The sequence below is a fragment of the Rhynchophorus ferrugineus genome, unplaced genomic scaffold (assembly GCF_030347505.1).
Source record: "Rhynchophorus ferrugineus isolate W39M unplaced genomic scaffold, kcgeb_rfMv2 rfM10, whole genome shotgun sequence".
In the NCBI taxonomy this organism is placed as follows: Eukaryota; Metazoa; Arthropoda; class Insecta; order Coleoptera; family Curculionidae; genus Rhynchophorus; species Rhynchophorus ferrugineus.
In genome coordinates, this window is record NW_027472589.1 from 17,108,901 (window position 1) to 17,130,664 (window position 21,764).

At 37.6% G+C, this 21,764-nt stretch overlaps 1 protein-coding gene across 2 annotated transcripts in view; it reads left to right on the forward strand.

Annotated features, from left to right (window-relative positions):
* The window catches only part of LOC143203431 (discoidin domain-containing receptor 2), a 252,030-nt gene that overhangs the window by 138,377 nt on the left and 91,889 nt on the right, over positions 1-21,764 (forward strand). For both annotated transcript variants that reach the window (XM_076415559.1, XM_076415561.1), the window contains exons 7-10: positions 2,858-2,997; positions 3,060-3,267; positions 3,334-3,466; positions 9,367-9,571. In XM_076415559.1, the coding sequence (XP_076271674.1) occupies positions 2,858-2,997; positions 3,060-3,267; positions 3,334-3,466; positions 9,367-9,571 (686 nt within the window). The remainder of the gene's footprint in view (positions 1-2,857; positions 2,998-3,059; positions 3,268-3,333; positions 3,467-9,366; positions 9,572-21,764) is intronic.

The window sequence follows — 21,764 nt, forward strand, 5'->3', positions numbered from 1 at the left end:
CATAAGACATACTTATTTCCTATTGGGCAGATTGTGGAACCACCGAGAGTAATAAAAGAATTCTTCCATATTAATTGATCGTATTATCAATATTGATTGATATTGCTGGCTGTCATATCTATAGAAAAATTCATACAAAAATCAAATCCAGAATAATAAAATAGATATTTAGAATAAAACTAATTAGTGAAAATAGTATTTTGTACAGGAGATCACTTAATGAAGTGATTTTCTAGATACTATATATATATATATATATATATATATATATATATATATATATATATATATATAATATAAACATAAGACATACTTATTTCCTATTGGGCAGATTGTGGAACCACCGAGAGTAATAAAAGAATTCTTCCATATTAATTGATCGTATTATCAATATTGATTGATATTGCTGGCTGTCATATCTATAGAAAAATTCATACAAAAATCAAATCCAGAATAATAAAATAGATATTTAGAATAAAACTAATTAGTGAAAATAGTATTTTGTACAGGAGATCACTTAATGAAGTGATTTTCTAGATACTATATATATATATATATATATATATATATATATATATATATATAATATAAACATAAGACATACTTATTTCCTATTGGGCAGATTGTGGAACCACTAAGAGTAATAAAAAAGTTCTTCCATATTAATTGATCGCATTATCAATATTGATTGATATCGCTGGCTGTCATATCTATAGAAAAATTCATACAAAAATCAAATCCTAGGATAGGGCAATAAGTCATTTGAAGGAATTGAGTTAAAAATGTTACTAACCGAAATTCTACGCGAGATATGCGAGAAAATAGAGACGGACGTCCGGTGAAATCCGTCTAATACATTTGTTGCAAGACCAAGGGCACGGGGAAACAGCTCGAGGAGTGCGGAGGTATGCGGGCGGAGGCACTGCCGGAATTTGCATATATATGAGTTTTTAAAGGCGCCCCGAAGACACTTCCGGCCGCAACGTCGATTTTCCGGTTCGCTGCCGAATACTCCAAATTGCATTCTGGCGCTCCTTTGCGTGCGAAGCCTCTCTCGGACTGTCTCTGACTCGTTCAGGAATTCGTTTCTGCTGTATTACAAACCATTCGTCGGATATACCGTGACAAATATTGTAAATATTATACAAGTATGTAACTAAGGACCTCTAATATTTTCCAATGATGCATTTGTTATTTGAATGTTACAAATAATATTACGGACGCCGAGAAACTATCAATTATCTGCTGGAGTTAATTCGCAGCTTTTTAAAGAAGGTGGCATACCTAAAAGAGTTTCCTATTGGTTCCTTCAACAATCCACCAATCCACCGCATTGTCATCGCAATTCATCGCCACTGTTTAAGCTATTTAAGTACCAAATAAAGTATTTTTGTGGGGAGTTTGTACTGAAAAAGTAGTTCAATGCAAGTAAAATATTAGGTGAGTGTAACTAATATGTTCACCTGTCTATATTAGAGAACCTCTTGGACAGCTCTTGAATTCGACTATTTCAGAATGTTTTGTTTGGTTCCAAGGTAGGAAACAATAATATATACATTGCTAATTATTGAATAGAACTTACATTGCAGCTCTTTTTTAACCGACTTCGAAAAAGGAGGAGGTTCTATGTTCGGCTGTATATATATTTCAAAATTCTTTTTTATTCGAAAAAGTGCACTTCCGCGGTGGCCCCGTTGAAATCAAGTCGGGATCTGATATGGGGAAGAGAGGAGGATTATGAACCGAGGGAAACGCGCAAATTTTAAAGGCACGTACAATGTTTTCATATATGTATTATTTAAAATAATCAGATATTTGTGTATAATATTATTGTCGAGCTGATGTGACGGAAAATCGTTGTTTCAGTGCAAAATTAATTCAATTTGCTTTTTAAGCACTAATTGTGGCATATATGACCTCGTAGAAATGATGTAGACAACTGCTTTTGTGATGTAATGGTTAAAGCGTTTAGCTCCGAGACGGAGGTCGCGGGTTCGATTCCCGGCGGGGACAATAATTTTTTATGTTTAGTTAGAGCATTTGTCAAATTACCTAGGCTGGTTAGAGGACCCTGGAGCCTGAAACGCTCTTTATTTTCAATCATTGTCTCTTTATTCCTAATTTTCTTTTTACGGGCTACACCTTTACTTGGCGTATCCATTGTAATATTAAAGAAAATATCTGCCTAATTTATTGAGTAAATAGCTAACACTAAAAAGTTAATAATAAAATATTTTTAAGCAAAAAATTGACCCAACTTCAAAAAATAAATAAGGAACTTTATAACTTTTCTGCTCTTAACTTATCTTACTACTACTGTCTAGCTACTCGTATTTTATATTCTACTATATACACACAATTTAGCTTAATACCTACCTAAACCTATTTATCTATTTACAATATTATTTTAACTACAACCAATTCGTCACTTTGAACGATATAAAAATAATAATATAATTTAGTGAGATATACAAAAAAATTAATTACCAACAAAACAAATCTAAATCATTATAACTGTTTTATGTTCGGCTCCGGCTTCAAGGTAGTCAAGGGTATTAAGCTAAATTGTGTGTATATAGTAGAATATAAAATACGTGTAGTAAATAAGTTAAATAAGGTTTTTACTTATATTTACATAGTTATTACAACGATTATTATGTACATATTTTATTTTAACGTGTTTTTTTTAGTTTGTTTGATTATTTTTTAATTTTTAGACAGTTCCCTATTTATTTTTTGAAACCGGTTCAATTTTTTCGTTAAAAATATATATTTTTATAACACATATACTTCACTATCTACTATCATATCTTATCATCACTATATACTATCATTCACGATTTATTATTTATTTCAGGATATGAATGGGTCGGATGGAGGAACGACACCCCCGGTTGGTCAGGGCTCCCATTGGAGATCTTGTTTGAATTCGATACAGTCAGGAATTTCTCGGCGGCGCATCTTTACACAAACAACATGTTCAGTAAAGATGTTCAGGTAGACTACTTTCTCCATTAAATAGTACATGATTTTTAGAAAAAAAGCTCTTAATTTCATAGGTATTCTCGCATGCCAGGGCTTTCTTCAGCTTCAACGGAAACAAATTCAGCCCGCAACCCGTGTACTTCTCCTACATGCCCGACCTGGTGATGGAGCACTCACGTAACGTCACCGTCAAGCTGCACCAAAGGATCGGCAAATTTATCAAGCTTCAGCTGTACTTCGCCAGTCGCTGGATTCTCATTAGCGAGGTATCATTCGATTCTGGTGAGTTGACTTTTTGGCTCGGTTAAAGTTTCGGGAACCCTGATTAATTATCCGACGACGTTGCAGTGGTAGTTAGGGGCAACTTCACGACAGATGCCGAGGAGGAAGCGGTGTCGGCGCTGCCGGATTTCACCGAGAAGGAATATCCGATACAGAGGGACGAGGTGAAGGCGGCGATCTCGAAGGGCACCGCAATTAGGTTAGTATTAAATACAGTTTTGGGAAAAAATTTATAAATCCAAACATTTACACCATAATATAGCTAAAGCAGGGAGATTTATCACTTTTTGTTAATCTAAGTATTATTTCTTGTATATGTATACCTTATATAGGCAATCAAAATATATCTCGGAATCAGAAAAGTTTTATTTTCATTTTTGCCATAAATATTACTAATTATTACCATTTATTCATCGAGACACTCTTTTTTGAAAGTGACACATTTAGTTCAGCAATCCTCTAAATTTATCATACATTAGCTGACACTAATAACACTATGAAATAATTACAGCAATATTAACAATACACTTGTATTATATTAATATGCGTTTATATGTACGAAGGTGGTAAATACTTAGCATTACCGCCTGATAGTGCCACTATCGCAAGAAAAATGTACTATGGTGTAGTATATTCTCGTGGACGGCGACTGTCGAAATTTCAGCCGAATTGGATTCGTAGTTTTGTTTGACAGCGTGTGGACATATCCGAGGATTTTAGAAAAATGGAAAAAGGGTAATATAAGTCGGTGATTCGATTCTTGTGAAATCGCGCAGCAAAATCAAAGAGCGCTTGAATGCTATGTACGGTGATCATTCGATGGCAGCATTCAAAAATTGGTTTGACGAGTTTCAACATAGTCGCACGTCGGTTCTTAATGAGCCATGCCCAGGTGTCCCGAAAACGGCTACTACGAAGGATAACATGACAAAAATTCATGATCAAGTATTGTCAGACCGCCGATTGAAGATGTGGGAGGTAGTTGAGGCAGTAAGCATATTAAAAGACCGCGTGGGGATCCTGCATGAGATTTTGGACATGAGGAAGCTATCAGCGTAATGAGAGCCCCGTTTGCCACTCTGAACAACACGCGTAACCGTGAGACCACTTCAGAGCAGGAAATGTTACTTTAAAATCATCTTCGGATTTGGCGTATGCACATATTGACCCCTATTTAATTTTAAAACAGAAACTGTATATAAGGAGGTAAATAGTTTCAGGAGGTAAATAAAAATGGTAAAATTTTGGAAATAACACAACATTACATTAATACACGACATAATATTAATTATATTTTTATTATTTCGTTTTATTCAATACTTTTTTAAATAAAATATGTCCAGCCATTCAATTTTTATAAAAACATCATATTACACTTCATTGTTTTTTATAAATAAATATACACATATTAGATAAATAATTGAATTTAATGTTGAAACTATATATAAGGAGGGAAATAAACATGAATTTTTTTTAAAATAACACATTTTATTTATAAAATATTGAATAAAATCAAACAATAAAAATAATTTCTATATGCCTTTCTATTTTCATAAAAACACCATATCTAAATTAATTTACATATTTGAACAATTAACAAGATCTCCAGGAACCATATAAACATTACCATAAAAATGACTAAAATTGTTCAGATCAATCCCAGCCAATATAGTTGAACCAAATGAAAAGGCCATCACTACATATGAAAGCAGTGAAATTCTCCTAAAAATCTCCAAATATGATCAACTATGATCGCTACTGTTCTTGATCCACAAATCCCATTAATGGATTGACTACTTCGAGTTTTCAATTAACATCATATAGTCATTATATCATACTTTTAAGATGAAAGAAAAAGACCAAAACCGATTAGATCAAACACAGCCAAACGAAAAACTGCAATTTTTGCTACTATTCTTGATCCGCAAACTCCATTAAAGAGTTGACTACCTCGAGCTTTCGATTAACATATAGTACATTTACTAGCCTAAAATGAATGGATTATCGTACTTTTAAGCTGAAAAAATCTCAGTCAATACACCATTATTTTTACAAAACAATAATTTATTTACCTATACTCTTATATAATAATGCGAATATTTTCCTTGTCATTAGATCATTAGGGTGTCGTTGATAGTTTTATATTTTGTTTATTTGGTCCAGGTCTACTTTTGTTAGCAAATTTAATTCTTTCAAAGTATCACTGTACACTGTTCTTAAATCCTTTGACTTGAGCGACTGTATTGATCGACGTGAAAAGAATGTACCGCCATTAGAAAAGGAAGACAATATAATTTATTCTATGGAGGAAACGCCAAATCCCGAGATGATTGTGGAGTAACGTATCTTTTGCAGATCATTATTTTACGCTGTTTAAACGCAATCCGAAGGAGTTTCTTCGCCGTTTTGCGACTGTTGACGAAACATGAACCCATTGTTACATACCAGAGACCAAGAAACAGTCGAAACAGTGGACTTCACCCGGCCAGCATGCTCCCAGGTCCAAGACTATCCTATCGACCGGAAAGGTGATGGCCACCGTTTTCTGGGATTCACATGGTGTGATTTATATCCATTACTTGGAGAAAGGCAAAACGGTCACTATACTATGTCGAGTTAGTGGGCCGATTCGACGTCGAATTTCAGAAAAAAACAGTTTTATCTAGTGAAAAGACAGTGCTATTCGGCCATGACAACACACTGACTCACACCTCCGCACTCGCCACGACCAAATCGGTAGAATTGAGCTACCAACTGCTGCTCCATCTATTGTATTCTCCAGATTTGGCCCCATACGACTTTTTTTTGTTTCCGAACTTCCAAAGTCCCTCGCCGGGCTCAAAATTGCTTCAAATTAGGAGGTCATCACCGTCACGGAGGCCAAGTTTACAGATCTCGAGAAAACGTATTTTTCAGCCGGTTTAAAAAAGTAGAAGCTAAAATTATATCGAGCTAAAATGAGACTATGTTGAGAAATAAATCGCGACTTTTCCAAAATTTTAGTTTTTCTTTTGTAGGCTAAATTCTTATCGAACCGCCCACATATATGTATGCCATATTCATTAAGTGATTCAGTAATAAGTTCAGTTTGTGTAAGGAGAAGCGAGGAAGAAAGAAGCAAAACCTGTAGTCAGATCAGATAAGATGAGATATATGTGGTATTCAATTTTTTTTTCATATTTCAAAAACTCTTTTTTACCAACTAGGGTTTATCTGGGCTGAACCTACTATTTAACGTCGGCTCCGAACGACGGTCCTCGGCATTAAGCCTACCGACTGGCCAGTGGCCAACTTAGAAATCATCCCAGTATACATCCGATCTTACTCAGCCCGGTTACTGGCGTGACTGGGATCATTTTCGTTTTTTACATTCTTGCTTATGGAAAATCACAAACATTAATTTACGACCATAGTCCAGCAGGATTTGAACCCACGACTATCGCAACAGAGGGTAGATCATCCTATCGCCTTTAACACTGCGCCAACCTAGCCGAATGCTTGGTTTTTATTTGGTACAATTGCCCATGCGAGAAACATAGGTTTCGAGATTGATATCACAAAAACTCAAAGACTGTTTCTAAAATATATTCGTATTTAGATTTGCAGTTTTGGTAAAGCAAGAAAGTAAAAAAAAATACTCGATAAATAACGACATTATTCTACTCGTAATTAGTGTCGGAATAAACTAATTTGTAAATCCTTAATTGAACGTTACTTTTGTTTTGAGTTTTAAAATTTAATCCATTTACAACTATGTTTTTGTAAGCTGAGAAAGCTCTTGATTCAGCAAACTGACAAAAATTATTAGGAAATGTGATGCAGCGAGTCAACACGTCCATTGGGAATTTTCCATTACCTATTTTAATAAATTGTATTTAAAGTATTTCTCTATTACGACTGTTTTGTGACTCGACACCTGTATTGTTGCTTAAATGTGGCCCTGGGTCACTGGAAATGTTTAATAAAAATATTCTACTAACAAAATCATCGCACTACCAAATCATTTAGATAGATCGGGAAGTAAAGAGACAAAGGTTTTGAAACCAAATTATAGAATATTACTTTTTAATTTTAAATGAGTTTTTGAGTGTTTCACTGTTCTTTTTCTTATCTATTTATTACATTATTATTTTCAAAAATAGTTGTTATTTATCTCTATTTTACCTAATATAGAAAAACGTGATAATATTTTATTGTATTTAAAATTTCTATAATAGTTACTGGTGACGTATATGTTTTCTCTTGGGCCTGGTGCTCCAGCATTGAGAACTTTACTCGAAACTTGTTGAAACAAAGTGGGCTTTGATTATGCGACTTAATTATGAATTTTTGCTATTATTTATGTTAAAATATTTCAATTTTAAACGACTAAGAATAAATAAATACTGCCAACAACTCAAACATGTTATGAAAAGTTGGTATAAAAGTCAAAGATGAATAATTATTTGTTACATAATGGAAAATTGTTAAGGGAACCTATTAAAACTAGACGGTGAAACTAAATAGGAAATTTAGATTATAGTCGTATTGTTGAATAAGTTTCCTGTACACATACTGCCTCAAAATGCTATCTATGTTTGAGTAACTTTACATGTTTTTTCATGAGTAATTTGTTCAACTTGTTGAATATATTGAGAGTAACCACCGCAAAATTACATACTTATAAGCATTGAACTACTACGTATATAACTTTATTTTCGTATAATTCAACAAATTTATTTTATATAACAATTATTGTCTGTAATTTTCTAGTCTGTGCATCCCTCATGGTTTTCTACAACATCTTTTTTTGTTGTTCATGGTTGACTAACTTTATGTTCGGTTAACATATTTGGTTAACATAACTAATTGTTGGATGCCTTCTTGCTGAGCTGAAAATGCTTTTATCCCTTCAAATATTTATGTAGCAAACCTTAAAGCTCCGCTTCTAATCTAAATCAAATTTTTCAGTCCAATGCGTAGTTAGTCACTGCAAAATATTTAATCTAATAATGATATGTTTTGCAAGATATAACACACGGGTTGAAAAGTCCCGGGCGTCTCGAAGGAAACATGTTTTTCTAAATAAAAATTGGCTTTATTCACCAACGTAATCTGCATCAAGAGCCACAAAATCATTCCAGCGCCGTTCATTCAACATTTCAATACCACTTTTGTGAAACGATGTAGCTCTTGCCTCAAAATAGGCCTGTCACCAGTTGCTGTCCACTCAGATGAAGATCGTTTTGATTCCGGAGTGAAGTGATGGATCATATCGACGCAAAAATTAGTTTGTTATATTTAAACATGGCTAAACACTGCTCAGAATGATTAAGACGTTCTTGTTTATGGTCAACAATGAGCAAATGTGGCACCCTCTTTGAGCAGAGCTTTTTCATAGTCAAATGCGCATGCAATATAAAACCAAAACATTATTTTAATAATCTTACGATGTTAGCCAACTTACGCAACTACACTTTTCGATTATTTAAAATGATTTTGTGGATTTTGTTGATGTTTTCTGGTGTTACCATCCGATTTGGACGTCCACTCCATCGGTGTCTCTACGGCTACGGTTGAAGTCAGCAAACCAACATTTTATTGTTATTTCTGATAAAGCGGAGTCCTTACAATACTTTTCAAGCCATTGCTTTGCTTGCACGGGATTTTTTTCCATCAAGAAGCAGTGTGAAATTAAAACATAAAATTGTTTTTGATGCATTGTTTTGAAAATAACAAAAGTAGTGTCACTATTAGCAAAATGACTCACAAACTTATGAGTAGACTATCGAGAAAATATAATCCTTTTCAAGGCTAGTAATAACTGAAAAAATGATGAATGCAATAAAACTACGGGACTTTTCAGCCCATATGTTAATCTTAGTTCTAAGAACACTTTATCAGTTTTTCGTTGTTGGAACTCCCATGGATTGCAATTATAAGTTCTGAAAGGCCGATAATTTCCAAACTACAAAAATACCTTTTCTATAAAAGACTAAATATAATTTTAAAAGCGAAGAAAAACATCTATAATAATGAATAACTTAATTAAATGAAAGAGGTTGCTACTCTATAAATACTAAAGAATAATATAAATTCTGTATTAATTTTCCTTTACAGAAATTCAGTCACCATCGAAGATCCTAGAGATAAACAACAAAGGAACTCACCCCAACAAGAATCCAACAGTTACATAGGTCTGGTGATCGGCGTCCTCACCGTGATTATCCTGATGCTCGCCTCCGCCATAGTTCTCGTGGTCCTCCGCAACCACCGCATCAAACACGGCATCGCCGACGACACCAAACCGTCCGAAATCGAAAAGGTAGGTACAGAAAAAACACCGCCAAACCGAAGACACCGTTTTTTTTTCGTTACTCCTCATCATCAAGCCGGGGGTTCGATGTTTTTCCCCGTCCCGGGGTCCCGGAAATGCCCTAAGCCGGGATCGAAATCCGGACCGTTCCTCGTCGTTCCGCATCCCCGAGCGGAAGAAAGTTTTGCGTGCCCGAAAACCACCGCCAAATCTGTTTAAATAATAATCCTTTTGTTAAGGCCCCCGACATGTTTTCTCCGATCCTTGTTTTTGAGCGCCCGCCACTTTTTCTCCCTTTTTACCACCGACTAAATCCCGTTTTTTCTCCTCCTTCCCCTCCGACTCTAGCTCGGTTCGCGACTGCCGTTTTTTGTTTTCCCTTCGCGGATTTTCAGATTATTTCGTTTAATGGGGCTCGGGGTTTTATACAAAAACTTTATATTTGGCGATTTAAAATTAGGTGTTTTAGCATTCGTCATTTATATACTTGTAATTCTCAAATATGAGGTGTACGGAGGTCTTCGTGAATCTATTGAATGAAACTATGTTTTCCTTAACACTTTTTTAATAACACTAACTATTATACAACTAATTAACTAATGAAAATGTATGAATGCTTGATTATTGAATGGATGATTGTTGGTTGAACGTAACATGCTTGAACGTCGAAAGATGAATACCTCTGCTGTCTATTTTTCTGCGTGCCCTTGATCGTTTTTGGTCAATCTTATTCTGTGGCCAGTTCTCGATAAGAAGAAGAGGCCTGACGTCACCACACCCCTCTTAGCGAGCTGGTCGCGGGACATTTTGAATCCTATAGATGGGTCTTATGGCTGGTTGACAGTAGGAGTGTTCTTTATATATCTGGGACTCCTGAGGGATATATGCTGGTTATCTTCTTTTCCATTTTTATCAATTTTGAAATACTTTTCTTTCCTGCACAAGACTCTGAAGGGCCCTTGGTATGATGGGCTTAGGGGTGTTTTTGCTTGGTCTCTTCGTACGAAAACAAATAGTACTTCCTGAAGGTCTGCATTGATATAGGGCTTCTCTTTAACATAGTTGGTCGCTTCTACTGGTTTTAGTTGCCTCATGGTTGACTTCAGTTTCCTTAAGAACTCTGTTTCGTCAATTTTACTCTCTGTTGCCCGGAACATCTTTCCCGGTAGCTTCACTGTAGTGCCATATATTTGCTCCGCCACGGTACACTGTATTTCCTCCTTGAAAACACAAGAAATGCTCAAAAGAATGAGTGGTAGGCTTTCTCTCTATTTTATATTGTTTGTGGCTACCAGTGCGTTCTTTAATGTCCGATGGAATCGTTCAACTATTCCATTGCTTTGTGGGTGATACGCTGCAGTTCGTAAATTATCAATTCCTAGAGCGTTCGTGAAGTGTCTGAATAGATGTGATTCAAATTGTCTACGTCGATCTGTTGTTATTTTTGTTGGCACACCAAATCTTGCGACCCAGTGCTCTATGAATTTGTGTGCTACTGTTTCGGCTTCGATATCTTTAGTAGGTATTGCTTCAGGCCATCTAAAGAATCGATCTATAATTGTGAGGATATATCTGTAATTGTTGGATGGTGGTAAAGGCCCGACAATGTCCATATGATATGAGGTTTTACAACAACCATATCACGACGGGGTCACCACTTATGGAAGTCTTCGTGTAATTTATTTAATGAAATTATGTTTCGCTTGAACGTCGAAAGATGAATGCCTCTGCAGTCTATTTTTCTGCGTACTCTTGGTCGTTTTTGGTCAATATTATTATGTGGCCAGTTCGCGATAAGAACAAGAGGCCTGACGTCACCACAGGTGCTTACTTACCTTTTTTAATCAGTCATATACCCCTTATTGTATTATATTAATAGTTTTTATTAACTACATCTTACTATGTATGTTAATGTATTAGTACTGTTCTGTTGAACTTGCATAAATTCACAAGCAAGGCGAGTACGGCATTAATATATCAATATGTATTTCCCGAACCAGAGTAAAGCGAAACTATTTAAGCTAAGGTGACTAAAGTTCGCTTCGATTTTCTGATATCCCGTGTGTTTCCCAGTGGTTGTATTGCTTTCACGTTGCTGTAATTTAGCAACCTTATTTCATCTTTTAAAGCGACATCTTCGATCAGTTCGGAAATCCTCCTACTATCCAGGTCATCTGCAGCTTTATTTGATTTGATGTTTTAGTACATCTTCATAGTTACACTCTTATTTGACTTTTTCATTGGCTGATAAACCTATCTCTTAGATTTTAAATCAAGTTGAGAGTATCTTTCGACTAACCAGTACAGTTGCTTGACTTTGAGTCTAATCTGCTCTGCTTCTCGTCTAACATGATGTTTCCAATTTAACCTACCATCGAGATGGATACCGATGTATTTTTTAAAAATATATTTAAAGTCTTCTTTTATCAACTAGGGATTTATTTGGACTGAAACTACAGTTTAAGGTGTCGTGTCGTGTTTAACGGTCCTCGGCATTAAGCCTACCGACTGGCGAGTGATCAACTTAGAAATCATCCCAGAAGACATCCGGTCTTACCCAGCCTGGTTACTGGCGTGATTGGGATCATTTGCCTTGTTGGATTTTGCACTTTTACCTAGGACAATCACAAATATTAAACAATCACAAAAATAAATTTACCTGACACCACCCTGGGGAATTCCAGCCGAAATTGGTTTAAATGTTGAGAATGCCCCTTCATACGAGTTTCTAAATTTTCCTTCGAAAATATTTGATTCCTGTAGCTCACCGTAATTCCGTGGTAGATATTGAATCATCTTATGGATTAGTCCCAAATGCCATACGCACTAAATATTATTTAAACAATTAGTAAACAACATAACCTAACTGTTCAGTGGTTAAAGGTTAACGATCAATGGTTAGTGATTCTATGACTTGACATTTCTCTATTTAATACTTTACTAATAATTGTACTTTAAAGGTATTTAGTTGGCTCGGTGAATGGAAGTAGGACAAAATGAAACAGTTATGCTTACATTATGGGGCCGTCATCAACTGACAATATAAAAATATAGAAATAACAATAGAGATAAAAGGAATGACCGCGATTTTACCTGAAGACAAGGCTTAGATAGTCGATAGTGGCACGTCTTAACTGAATTGTGGACAGTGACTGAACTGTCTAAATACTCTGCAATAAAATCCCAGATAAATATCTCGGGTTTGCCAGATACTCGTTTTCCTTATCGTTTACTAGTCGGCGCTGCCGGCACCTCGCACGTGTTCAACATCTGGGATAATATGTCTGGGTATTTTGTAGACCGTAATTCTAACATGTAAAATTCGACATGCCTCAAGAACGGTACAATACAAATACTCTTCGATTTGGTTTTATTGAGACATTGAGTTATGGTATGGAAAACTGGCATTATTTTTACCAGCGTTTTTTTGAGCTGTGAATCAAGGTGCGTTATGTTGATGGAAGAAGTTTTTTCCTGTGTCAACTGGGGCTTCCTTGTGAATTGTTGCATCCAGTTGACCCAAAATTCCAAATTTTCTTTATAGTAATCTAGTTTTATTGTCTTATAATTATCGAGATATTTCGATTTATAATATATATGTGAATGAGAAGTAATAATGAAAGTAACCTGGATAAGCAGATTTATTCAGAGGATGAAGTGAACCAGGCTCTGTGAGAGTGAAGCAACTTTTGTTATTGTGAAAAAAAATGGATAAAAAGGAATTTGATAAAATATTGCTTTTTGAAGGGAAAAATACAGTTGAAGAAAATATTTGGCTTAATGCCGAATTTCTGGATAGTGCCCCAGGAAAATCAACCATTAAGGATTAGTATGCTAAATTTAGACGTGGTGAAATTAGCACCGAAAACGGTGAACCCAGTGGACGCCCAAAAGAGGTTGTTACCGACTAAAACATTTAAAAAATCCACAAAATGATTTTGAGTGACCGTAAATTGAAGTTGAAGGAAGTAGCAGATATTCTAAAGATGTCAACTGAACATATACATCATATAATTCACGAATATTTGGGTATGCGGAAGTTCTGTGCTAAGTGGTGCCGCGCGACCTCACTTTTGACCAAAATCATCGACGAGTTGATGATTGGGACCAGTGTTTGAAGATGATCAAGCGTAACAAACCCGAGTTTTACTACGCCGATATGTGACAACGGATGAAACATGGCTCCATAATTTCACTCCGAAATCCAATCGACAGTCAGCCGAGTGGACTGCACAGGATGAACCCGCTCCAAAGTTTGGGAAAACACAACAGTCGGCCGGCAAGGTTATGGCGCCTCTATTTTGGGATGTGCATAGAATAATTTTCATTGGCTACCTTGAAAAAGGAAGGACCATCAACAGCGTCTATTACATAGCGTTATTGGATCGTTTGAAAGACGAAATAGCCGAAAAGCGGCCGCATTTGAAGAAAACGAAAGTGCAGTTTCACCAAGAAAATGCACCGTGTCAAAAATCCATGAATTGGGTTTCGAATTGCTTCCTCATCCACATTATTCTCCAGATCTGGCCTCCAGCGACTATTTCCTGTTTTCAGATCTCAAAAGAATGCTCGCTGGGAAGAGATTTTCCTTGAATGAAGGGGTGCTCGCCGAAACTGAGGCCTATTTTAAGGTAAAGGACAAATCGTACTTCAAAAATGGTATCGAGAAGTTGGAGGGTCACTATAGTCGGTGTATTAACCTTGAAGGGAATTATGTTGAATAAAAAAAATGCTAAAAAAATATGTTTTACTGTGTTAGGCCGGGGACTTTTCAGTTGACGTGTTAAGTAACCCTAAAGATACAATAAATAATAAAAAATATAAAAACCTTCGCCCCGTTCGCTTGCATCTTTATTGATGCCATAATCCCGGAGGAACGTCCCCGCGGGTCGGAACCACGGCGAAAGGCACACGATCATCTCGAACGGGAGAATGGCGCGACCTTATCGGGACGTCGGGCGCCGAACGTGTTAATTTCCGGGGCCGGAACCGGAGTCACAGGTCCGGACCACTATTTAGATAGCGCAACGGCCAGGTTAAAGCGGCCGGCGGCTCTTATCGGCGTCCCGACGCCCGCCGTCGCCTAATTGTCGAACGTCTTTTGTGACCACCGCGGAAATTGAAACAATTATTTTTGATGGGACGTGCCGGTTTATTTTCGCGCGTTCGCGATACCGTCGACGATTTAACGGCCGTTTCGTACCGTTTTAAAGTCGCCGCCGAGATGTAAATTGACGGTCGCGGTTCTCAGAAGCCGGTTTCGAGCTCCTGAGACGGCAGTTACATGAAATAATGTAATTGGTTTAATATTCTGAATTGTTAGCAATCCCCTTATTTATTATGTTTTTTTTTGGTTCTGTGGTTACTCATGTTGTTCACAGGAATATTCGTCTGGTCGGTCGGTCGGAATGTCTGACTGCTGATGCGATTGTTGATCCGAACAATCACCACTGTTGTGTGGAAGGAATTCGCACGGGAACTGAAAACACTGGTTGAATAAAAACTTGTTTATTTCGATATTAAATGATACATGTGTGGACAGTGGGACTGTTACAAAGGGGTAGAGGAAAGAAAAGAGAGCGAGACATCGTCGTGGTGGTCTTTTCTAGTCGGGAACCGCATGGTACCAATACACCAGCGATGCTAACCTTTGACTTTGATGTAGGTGAATGTGTGGTGGCTTAAAGGGATGTAGAGGTCGCTATACATGTTGGTGTGGTATTTCGGACTTGAAAAGAACCATTAATATTTTTTTATTAATGACAGCTTACATAAGATTTACTTAGTACAATCTTAATTGACAAAATAATTTATTACTACTGTTTTGTTGTACTTGCATTAATACACAAGCACGACGAGTACGGGAGTAATATATCAGTATAATTTTCTCAAATTAAAATAAAACAAATCTACTTAAGCTAAAGTTAAGAATACTCTGATACAGTAAAGAAGTTCATGTGGTTTGGTTAGCTTCAATCCTCTGATTTCCTGCGTGTTGACAACGTTAAATATCTGGGAATTCATAAACCAAATGTATTGGCTGATAGGACGTAAATCTAAATTATTCTTAGATAAAAAGGTTTTGCTGTATAAGTCAATACTTAGACACATTTGGATACCAACACTATCAATAACAATATCTAACATAGCTATCTTTCAGAGGTTCCAGAATAAACTGTTATGAGTCATCTTCAATGTCCCATATTACGTGTCCAATAAACTGATTCAGCGCGATATCCCCCTAGAACCCATAACGAGTGTGATTCGAAGTGTTAGTGCAAAGAACTCTGAAAGACTGTTAGTGCATCCCAATGCACTAGCCCAACAGTTAAATGAGCGCGATGACAGTGAAGTGCGTAGGCTCAAACGCAAACTACCATACGAACTGGTCAATAGACACATAGAGTGAAATTTAATAATTTCTATAATAAGTTAGAATAGTCATTAGAATAAGATTTAGATTATAAATTGTACAGCAGATCACTTACTGAAGCGATCTTCTACATGTCAGTATAGTTAAATTACCCGCAGGCGGATTGTTGTTTTAAGAAATTAATGAAAAAAAAATCATTTCAACAATAATTAACAAATAAAAATTAAGCCCATTAACTTCCAGTGTTACTGTCCCTGTTAAGTCGCTTGCAATGGAAGTATCAGGCTTTTGGTCTTCCCTATTATGTAAATAGTTCAAAATTGTTTGTGATCCATGTTTAGTTCCGTCATATGTCAATGTGACGTCATAGTCAGGGTCTACCTTAATATCTTTTATAATTTAATGAACTATTTCAACGATTGGCAGGCAAAAACGAAGTTTATCTTTAACATTGAAATTTCCAGAGCAAACCAGAGTCAACTGACCATAAATAAAACATAAATACTATACCATTTTCGAAAACCACGCAAGCCTCGAGTTCCATTTCAGAATTAAGGGTCATAACATGACATTTTAATTTTAATAGCACAATAACATTTGGCTGAATAAATAAGCTGTACTACATTGAATGACAATTATTTGAGATATGCAACTTCAAAACCATCGATAATAATACAGATATTATTTTATAGCCGACTTATATAAATAATAAATAAATGTCGAAAATACATTTAGATAAATACGCATCTACCAATTTCCTTGTATTATATTTTTCTTATTATGAATATTTCCTCCCATTCCGCTCAAAAAATCATCTCGAAAGTCAATGGCAAGGACTATATGTACTATTTTCTTCTGAGACTATTTGTCATATGTAGCTTCCTTTGATTTTTTGGTTAAACTAAACGATAATGGTGATATTTTAGATATTAAATAACAAAACTTATCAATTAAACAAGATACTATTTTTCTTACTATACGCAATTGAGTATATAGGCACGACTTACGTTCTGCTGTCCTTTTCATTAACGTACATGGTTGCGACGCAAATTTATTATGAATGGTTGAAACAGCCCTGTAAAATGTAAGTTACGCTAATTGTAGAATTCTTTCGGTTCTATAGTTAGAGGGTCTTTATTATTTATTAGACCTTTTAACTGAAGTTTTTAATATCTATGATATGGAAAAGAATTATGACGTGATAAAAAACATAACGTTCACAGTATACTGAACCTCTGCTAAACAGAACAGACGTCTTCAACAAGGATGATTCTCTTTTTTTTGGTTTGGAACCAGGTAGGGGAATCCTGTTACAGATACCTGGTCGGAAATACTCGCAGGAATAATCGAGTTGGAGTTGGTTATGTGGAGACTGCCTCTGGGTTACCCACTAAACCTCACCCTAACAGCTGATCCAATTACCCTAACTGATACTTCTTACTGTTAGTAAGGAGGGTGCCCGTAATCGGTAACACCGTTAAGAGGCACAACGGCCAGGGAAGGACGAGGCGTCGTTATCATCGCTCGCCGGAGAAAGTCGAGACAAAGTGTCGGCTGTGATAGAGCGGGTGCCAGGGGGGAGCCTTGTGGAACTCCTGCGTCGATGGTTTTCTACTTATAGAGAATATATTTAATCTTCACCTTGAACGATCGTCCTGACAGAAATGATTTGATAAGAGCTCTCAGGTCATCAGATAGACCTAATCGGATGCATTTCGCCACTAAGCCTTGGTGCCAAACCTTATCAAAGGCTTTGGTTAGGTCCAGACCGCTCCAAGTCTTTCACGTCGGTTAAAAGCACAGTTGATTTTTGTGGCCAGCTGATGGGCCTGATGAACGTCTGAGTGTTTGGCGCGGAACCCGAATTGCTCATCTGGAATGATATTGTTTGTCTTCGTAAAATCATTTAGAGCATAAAGAATTGCTCTTTCTGCAAGTTTGTAAACGGAACTTAGTAGGCTGATAGATCTGTAGTCAGAAGGTGATGACTTCTCTTTCCTTTTTTGGGGATAACTGCGATGAATTCATATTTCCATGTGGATGGAAAGTGTTGCAGCCTCAGATTGGCGTTGATGATATTACTTAGTTCGGCGAGCTGCTTGTAAGGAAGATTTTTGAGTTGGGCTATCGAAATATTATCGAAACCTGGGGCCTTCTTGTTCCGAATCTTGCTGATCATTTGCGTGAGGCGTTCCATTTGGGCCTCATAGGTTTTAGCAAGGAGCTTGGGCTTTTCGTGGTCGGTGACTGTGAAAGTTCCTGTCTCCGCTGACTTTAGGGGGGTATGACGTTTTGCGCCTCCCCACGAGGCTTTTAGAGAGTCGCCAGAAAGTTGCGGGACCATCCAGCCTTTTGTCCGTTAGAAATGAGTTCTATTTTTCGGATCGCCAGACTTTTATGGTTTTCTTCACTTCTCGTTTTACTCTGTTGGCCTTCCTTTTGTCCGCCGAGTTGAGGGTGGCACGAGCTCTACGATAGAGACGATTTTTGATTCAGATCTGCGATATGATGCCTTCAGGAACTGGCGCAATTTGAGAGAAAAAGATGGAACTTCGAATGATGAATTCTGATAGGCGGACTGGATGTTTCGAGTTAGCTTCGACACGGCACGCTCGAGTTGGTCAGGTCGATCAATCTTCGGGATTGGACCAGTCGGTTTTCTTTCTGGCCTTGAAGCGAGGAATTTTGATTGCATAATAATCCCCGAGAGTTAATATAATCGGACAATGATCCGAATGTAACTCGTGGAGAACTTGTACATCAGAAAGACGATTGATGTTCTGGAGAATGAAAAAATCCAGAAGGCGTGGAGCGTCCCGTTGTCTAATAGCAGGGTGATGCGATATCGTTGCCTGCTATATTTGCGCGCTCGCAATCCCACATGGGATGGTGAGCGTTGAAGTCTCCACCGATTATTTTTGAGGTTAGGCCGTCGAAGAGCGTTTTGAAGGCAGACGAGTCATTCGTGGAGCATTTACTGTACAGGCAGGTGATCACGATTGGACAATCCTGAGTTTCCAACTGGATAGAGGTGGATTCGATATTTGGTGACGATACAATTGAAGGCAGAAGGTTGTGTTTGATTCCCTTTTTGACTGGGATAGCAGTTCCGCCACCACAAATTGGGACACGGTCATTCTTGAAAACTGTGTAGTTTAGAAGGGAAGAACGATGAGAGGGTTTTAGGAGAGTTTCCTCGATAAGTGCTATATCGATGCCTAAAGACGAAAGAACGAGTTCCAGCTCCACTTTTTTATCGTGTAAGCTGTTGGCGGTCCACGATATGATTTTTAGCACTTTGGAAGCTGCCATTTCGGCGAGTAAACAACTGCTGAAAGCTAGACGGGAAAGGGGTTGCTGCTTAGGTGGCTACATTGGGAAGGAATTGTTGGGATTGAAAGAACAGCAGGATGCTGAGCATCTGCTGCAGTGTGAAGGTAGTTGGAAGACCCGCTGGTGGTTCAGCAGATTGCATTGGGGCAGGGGCTGGGATATTGGCGGGAGCGGCCCGGTTGGAGGAGGCCAGCTTTTGAGCTAACCTCCTTCCCCCTGGTTGCTCTACGCCGAGTTTGTGTTGCCGGAGGCTTGTCTGGATTGGATTTGTCTAAGATTCCTGGGAGCAGGTCGAGAGCTACAGTCTGTGTAATTAGCTGTGTGTGGGTCTCCACAATTGCTGTATTTAAGTGGCTCTTCGTGTACCTTGGTACACGAACTGGTTTCATATTGTCCGGCGCATTAGACACACCGGGGAGGCGCTCTACAACGAGAGCTGGAATGGCCAAACAGCTGACAGTTGCAGCACTGCACAGGCTGGCCGTTGACTCGCTCGAGTTCGTATTTCACGATTAACAGGCCTATTTTGGTGAGATTAATGATGTTCCTTTCTTCGTTAGGAAAAACGACCTGGATTATGGGAAGGTCTTCGCCTGATTTAAGTTTCCACCTTTGAAGAGATTTTGGGTGGAAACCTTGCGAAGTAAGGTATTTTTTGGCTTCGCCAACCGTTACAATCGGGATGTTGCAGATGATGACTCGTAATGCCCTTTCAGAAGGAGGGCAGAAGGAATGAAATTCATATTTTCGGTCTCCAAGAAGCTTTGTCAGTTTGTGGAAGTCATTCGAAGTTGGTACAAATAAGCCAGTTCCGTCCTTTCGGCTTAAAGTCGCAGTAATCTCTATGGAATTATCTTTCGCGATTCGAAGGATTTCTGAGTGTCACGAAGAACGAAGGGTGGAATTTTTCCTTTTTAGTAGCGGTGGTTGGATTTGGGTTCGCCACGGTGAATCCATCATCCGGATCTTCATTTTCCAACGATAGGGATGTGAGTCCATTTGGTGTCTCAGGAGGTTGATGCACTGACTGGGCCGGGGTGGGTTTAGCAAGGGCGTCTTGTAGCAACATCCGCATTGCGGAGAGCTCGTCTCCTTGCTTTGTTGGGAATACTCGAAATTGAGTAACCTCAATTTTGAGCTCTGCATTTTCATTTTTCAGATACTCGATAAGTTCAGGATCTATCATCCGGGCATCGTCAGGGCTATCATCGGCACATTTCTCGGTTGTTTGACGGCAACTTTCTGGAAGCGGTGATGGCTCTGGCATGCAGGACGTCATTGCCCCGCTTGTAAAACGCTTTCCGGCGTTTACAAACGTTTATGATGTTTGGGCGAAGGTGCTGATGGAAGTGGTTTACGAGTCGATCCTTTGGCAATCAGTTGCGGGTAATTCTCGGAAGAGTAGGTAGGCTCGGAGGACCGGACACGACCGTTCTCTTCTTAAGCTAGCACTGAACTCAAGGATGATTCCCATCGGGTCGTTATCAAGTGTTTAGGATAACGAGGGTTTAAGTACCGAAGCTAGCTGAAACGTGTCGTGTCGCTGTTAGACCTGGCAGAGGACTCTTTATGGTGCCTAACCATAAATATATCAAGAAGACCCGAAATCGTGGAATTTTTGGAAATGCCTTAAGAATCCGAAACGCACATGTTTTATCAGCGTGAGAAGTTCCTAGCTGGAAAAATGATTCCCATCCTGATATTCTTAGCGAATTGGGGTGCAGAAAAACGTTTCTTGGACCAGCCTTGTCCACCACCACCAAGAACCCGAGGGAGGAGCTTCAGCGATAAAACACTGTGCATCCATAACGAGAAGACAGTCTGACAGTAATTTGCATGGACACCGATGTAAAGAGTGTTATTGAAAATTAGAAGTATAAAGTATTGCTGAGGGAAAGTATTGAATTGTTTGAAGAAGAATCTATTGAATTGAATGAAGAAGAAAGAATGGGATGAGCGTTAATTGAAGAAATCATTGTATTAACTGAAGTATGATTGAAAGCATAGAATTCCTGTCTATGTTAGCCAATTTACACTTTTCATTAATAGTAAGTACATGCGATTTGAATTATATTCTTTATTATCAATTAAACAACTCGTCTTTGGGTATCAATTTACTCAAGGAAGAGAGAAAATAAATTGTATTTAATTTACAACCTTGTTTTCTCTACCGCATCTCAACAGACATTAAAAAAAAAGAAATTTATATAAAAAGAAAATGTTACTTTAATTTAAATAAAGTGAACATTCTTTTTTTTTGCTCATTATGTTAATATTTTAGGTATAATTAATGCTTGAAAATATGAAACAGACCAGATTTCTTCTCTCTTTGATAGTTTATATATCGCGAGATAATTAATTTGCCTTTGAATAATTAGTACGGGATGAAATTGCTCGCCGGAACAACTGGAAGGGTTTCTCGTGTTTTTAACACTATAGGTTTAATGAATACTAAATTTAGTATAACGAAAAATAAAATACAGTTATAATATAGAG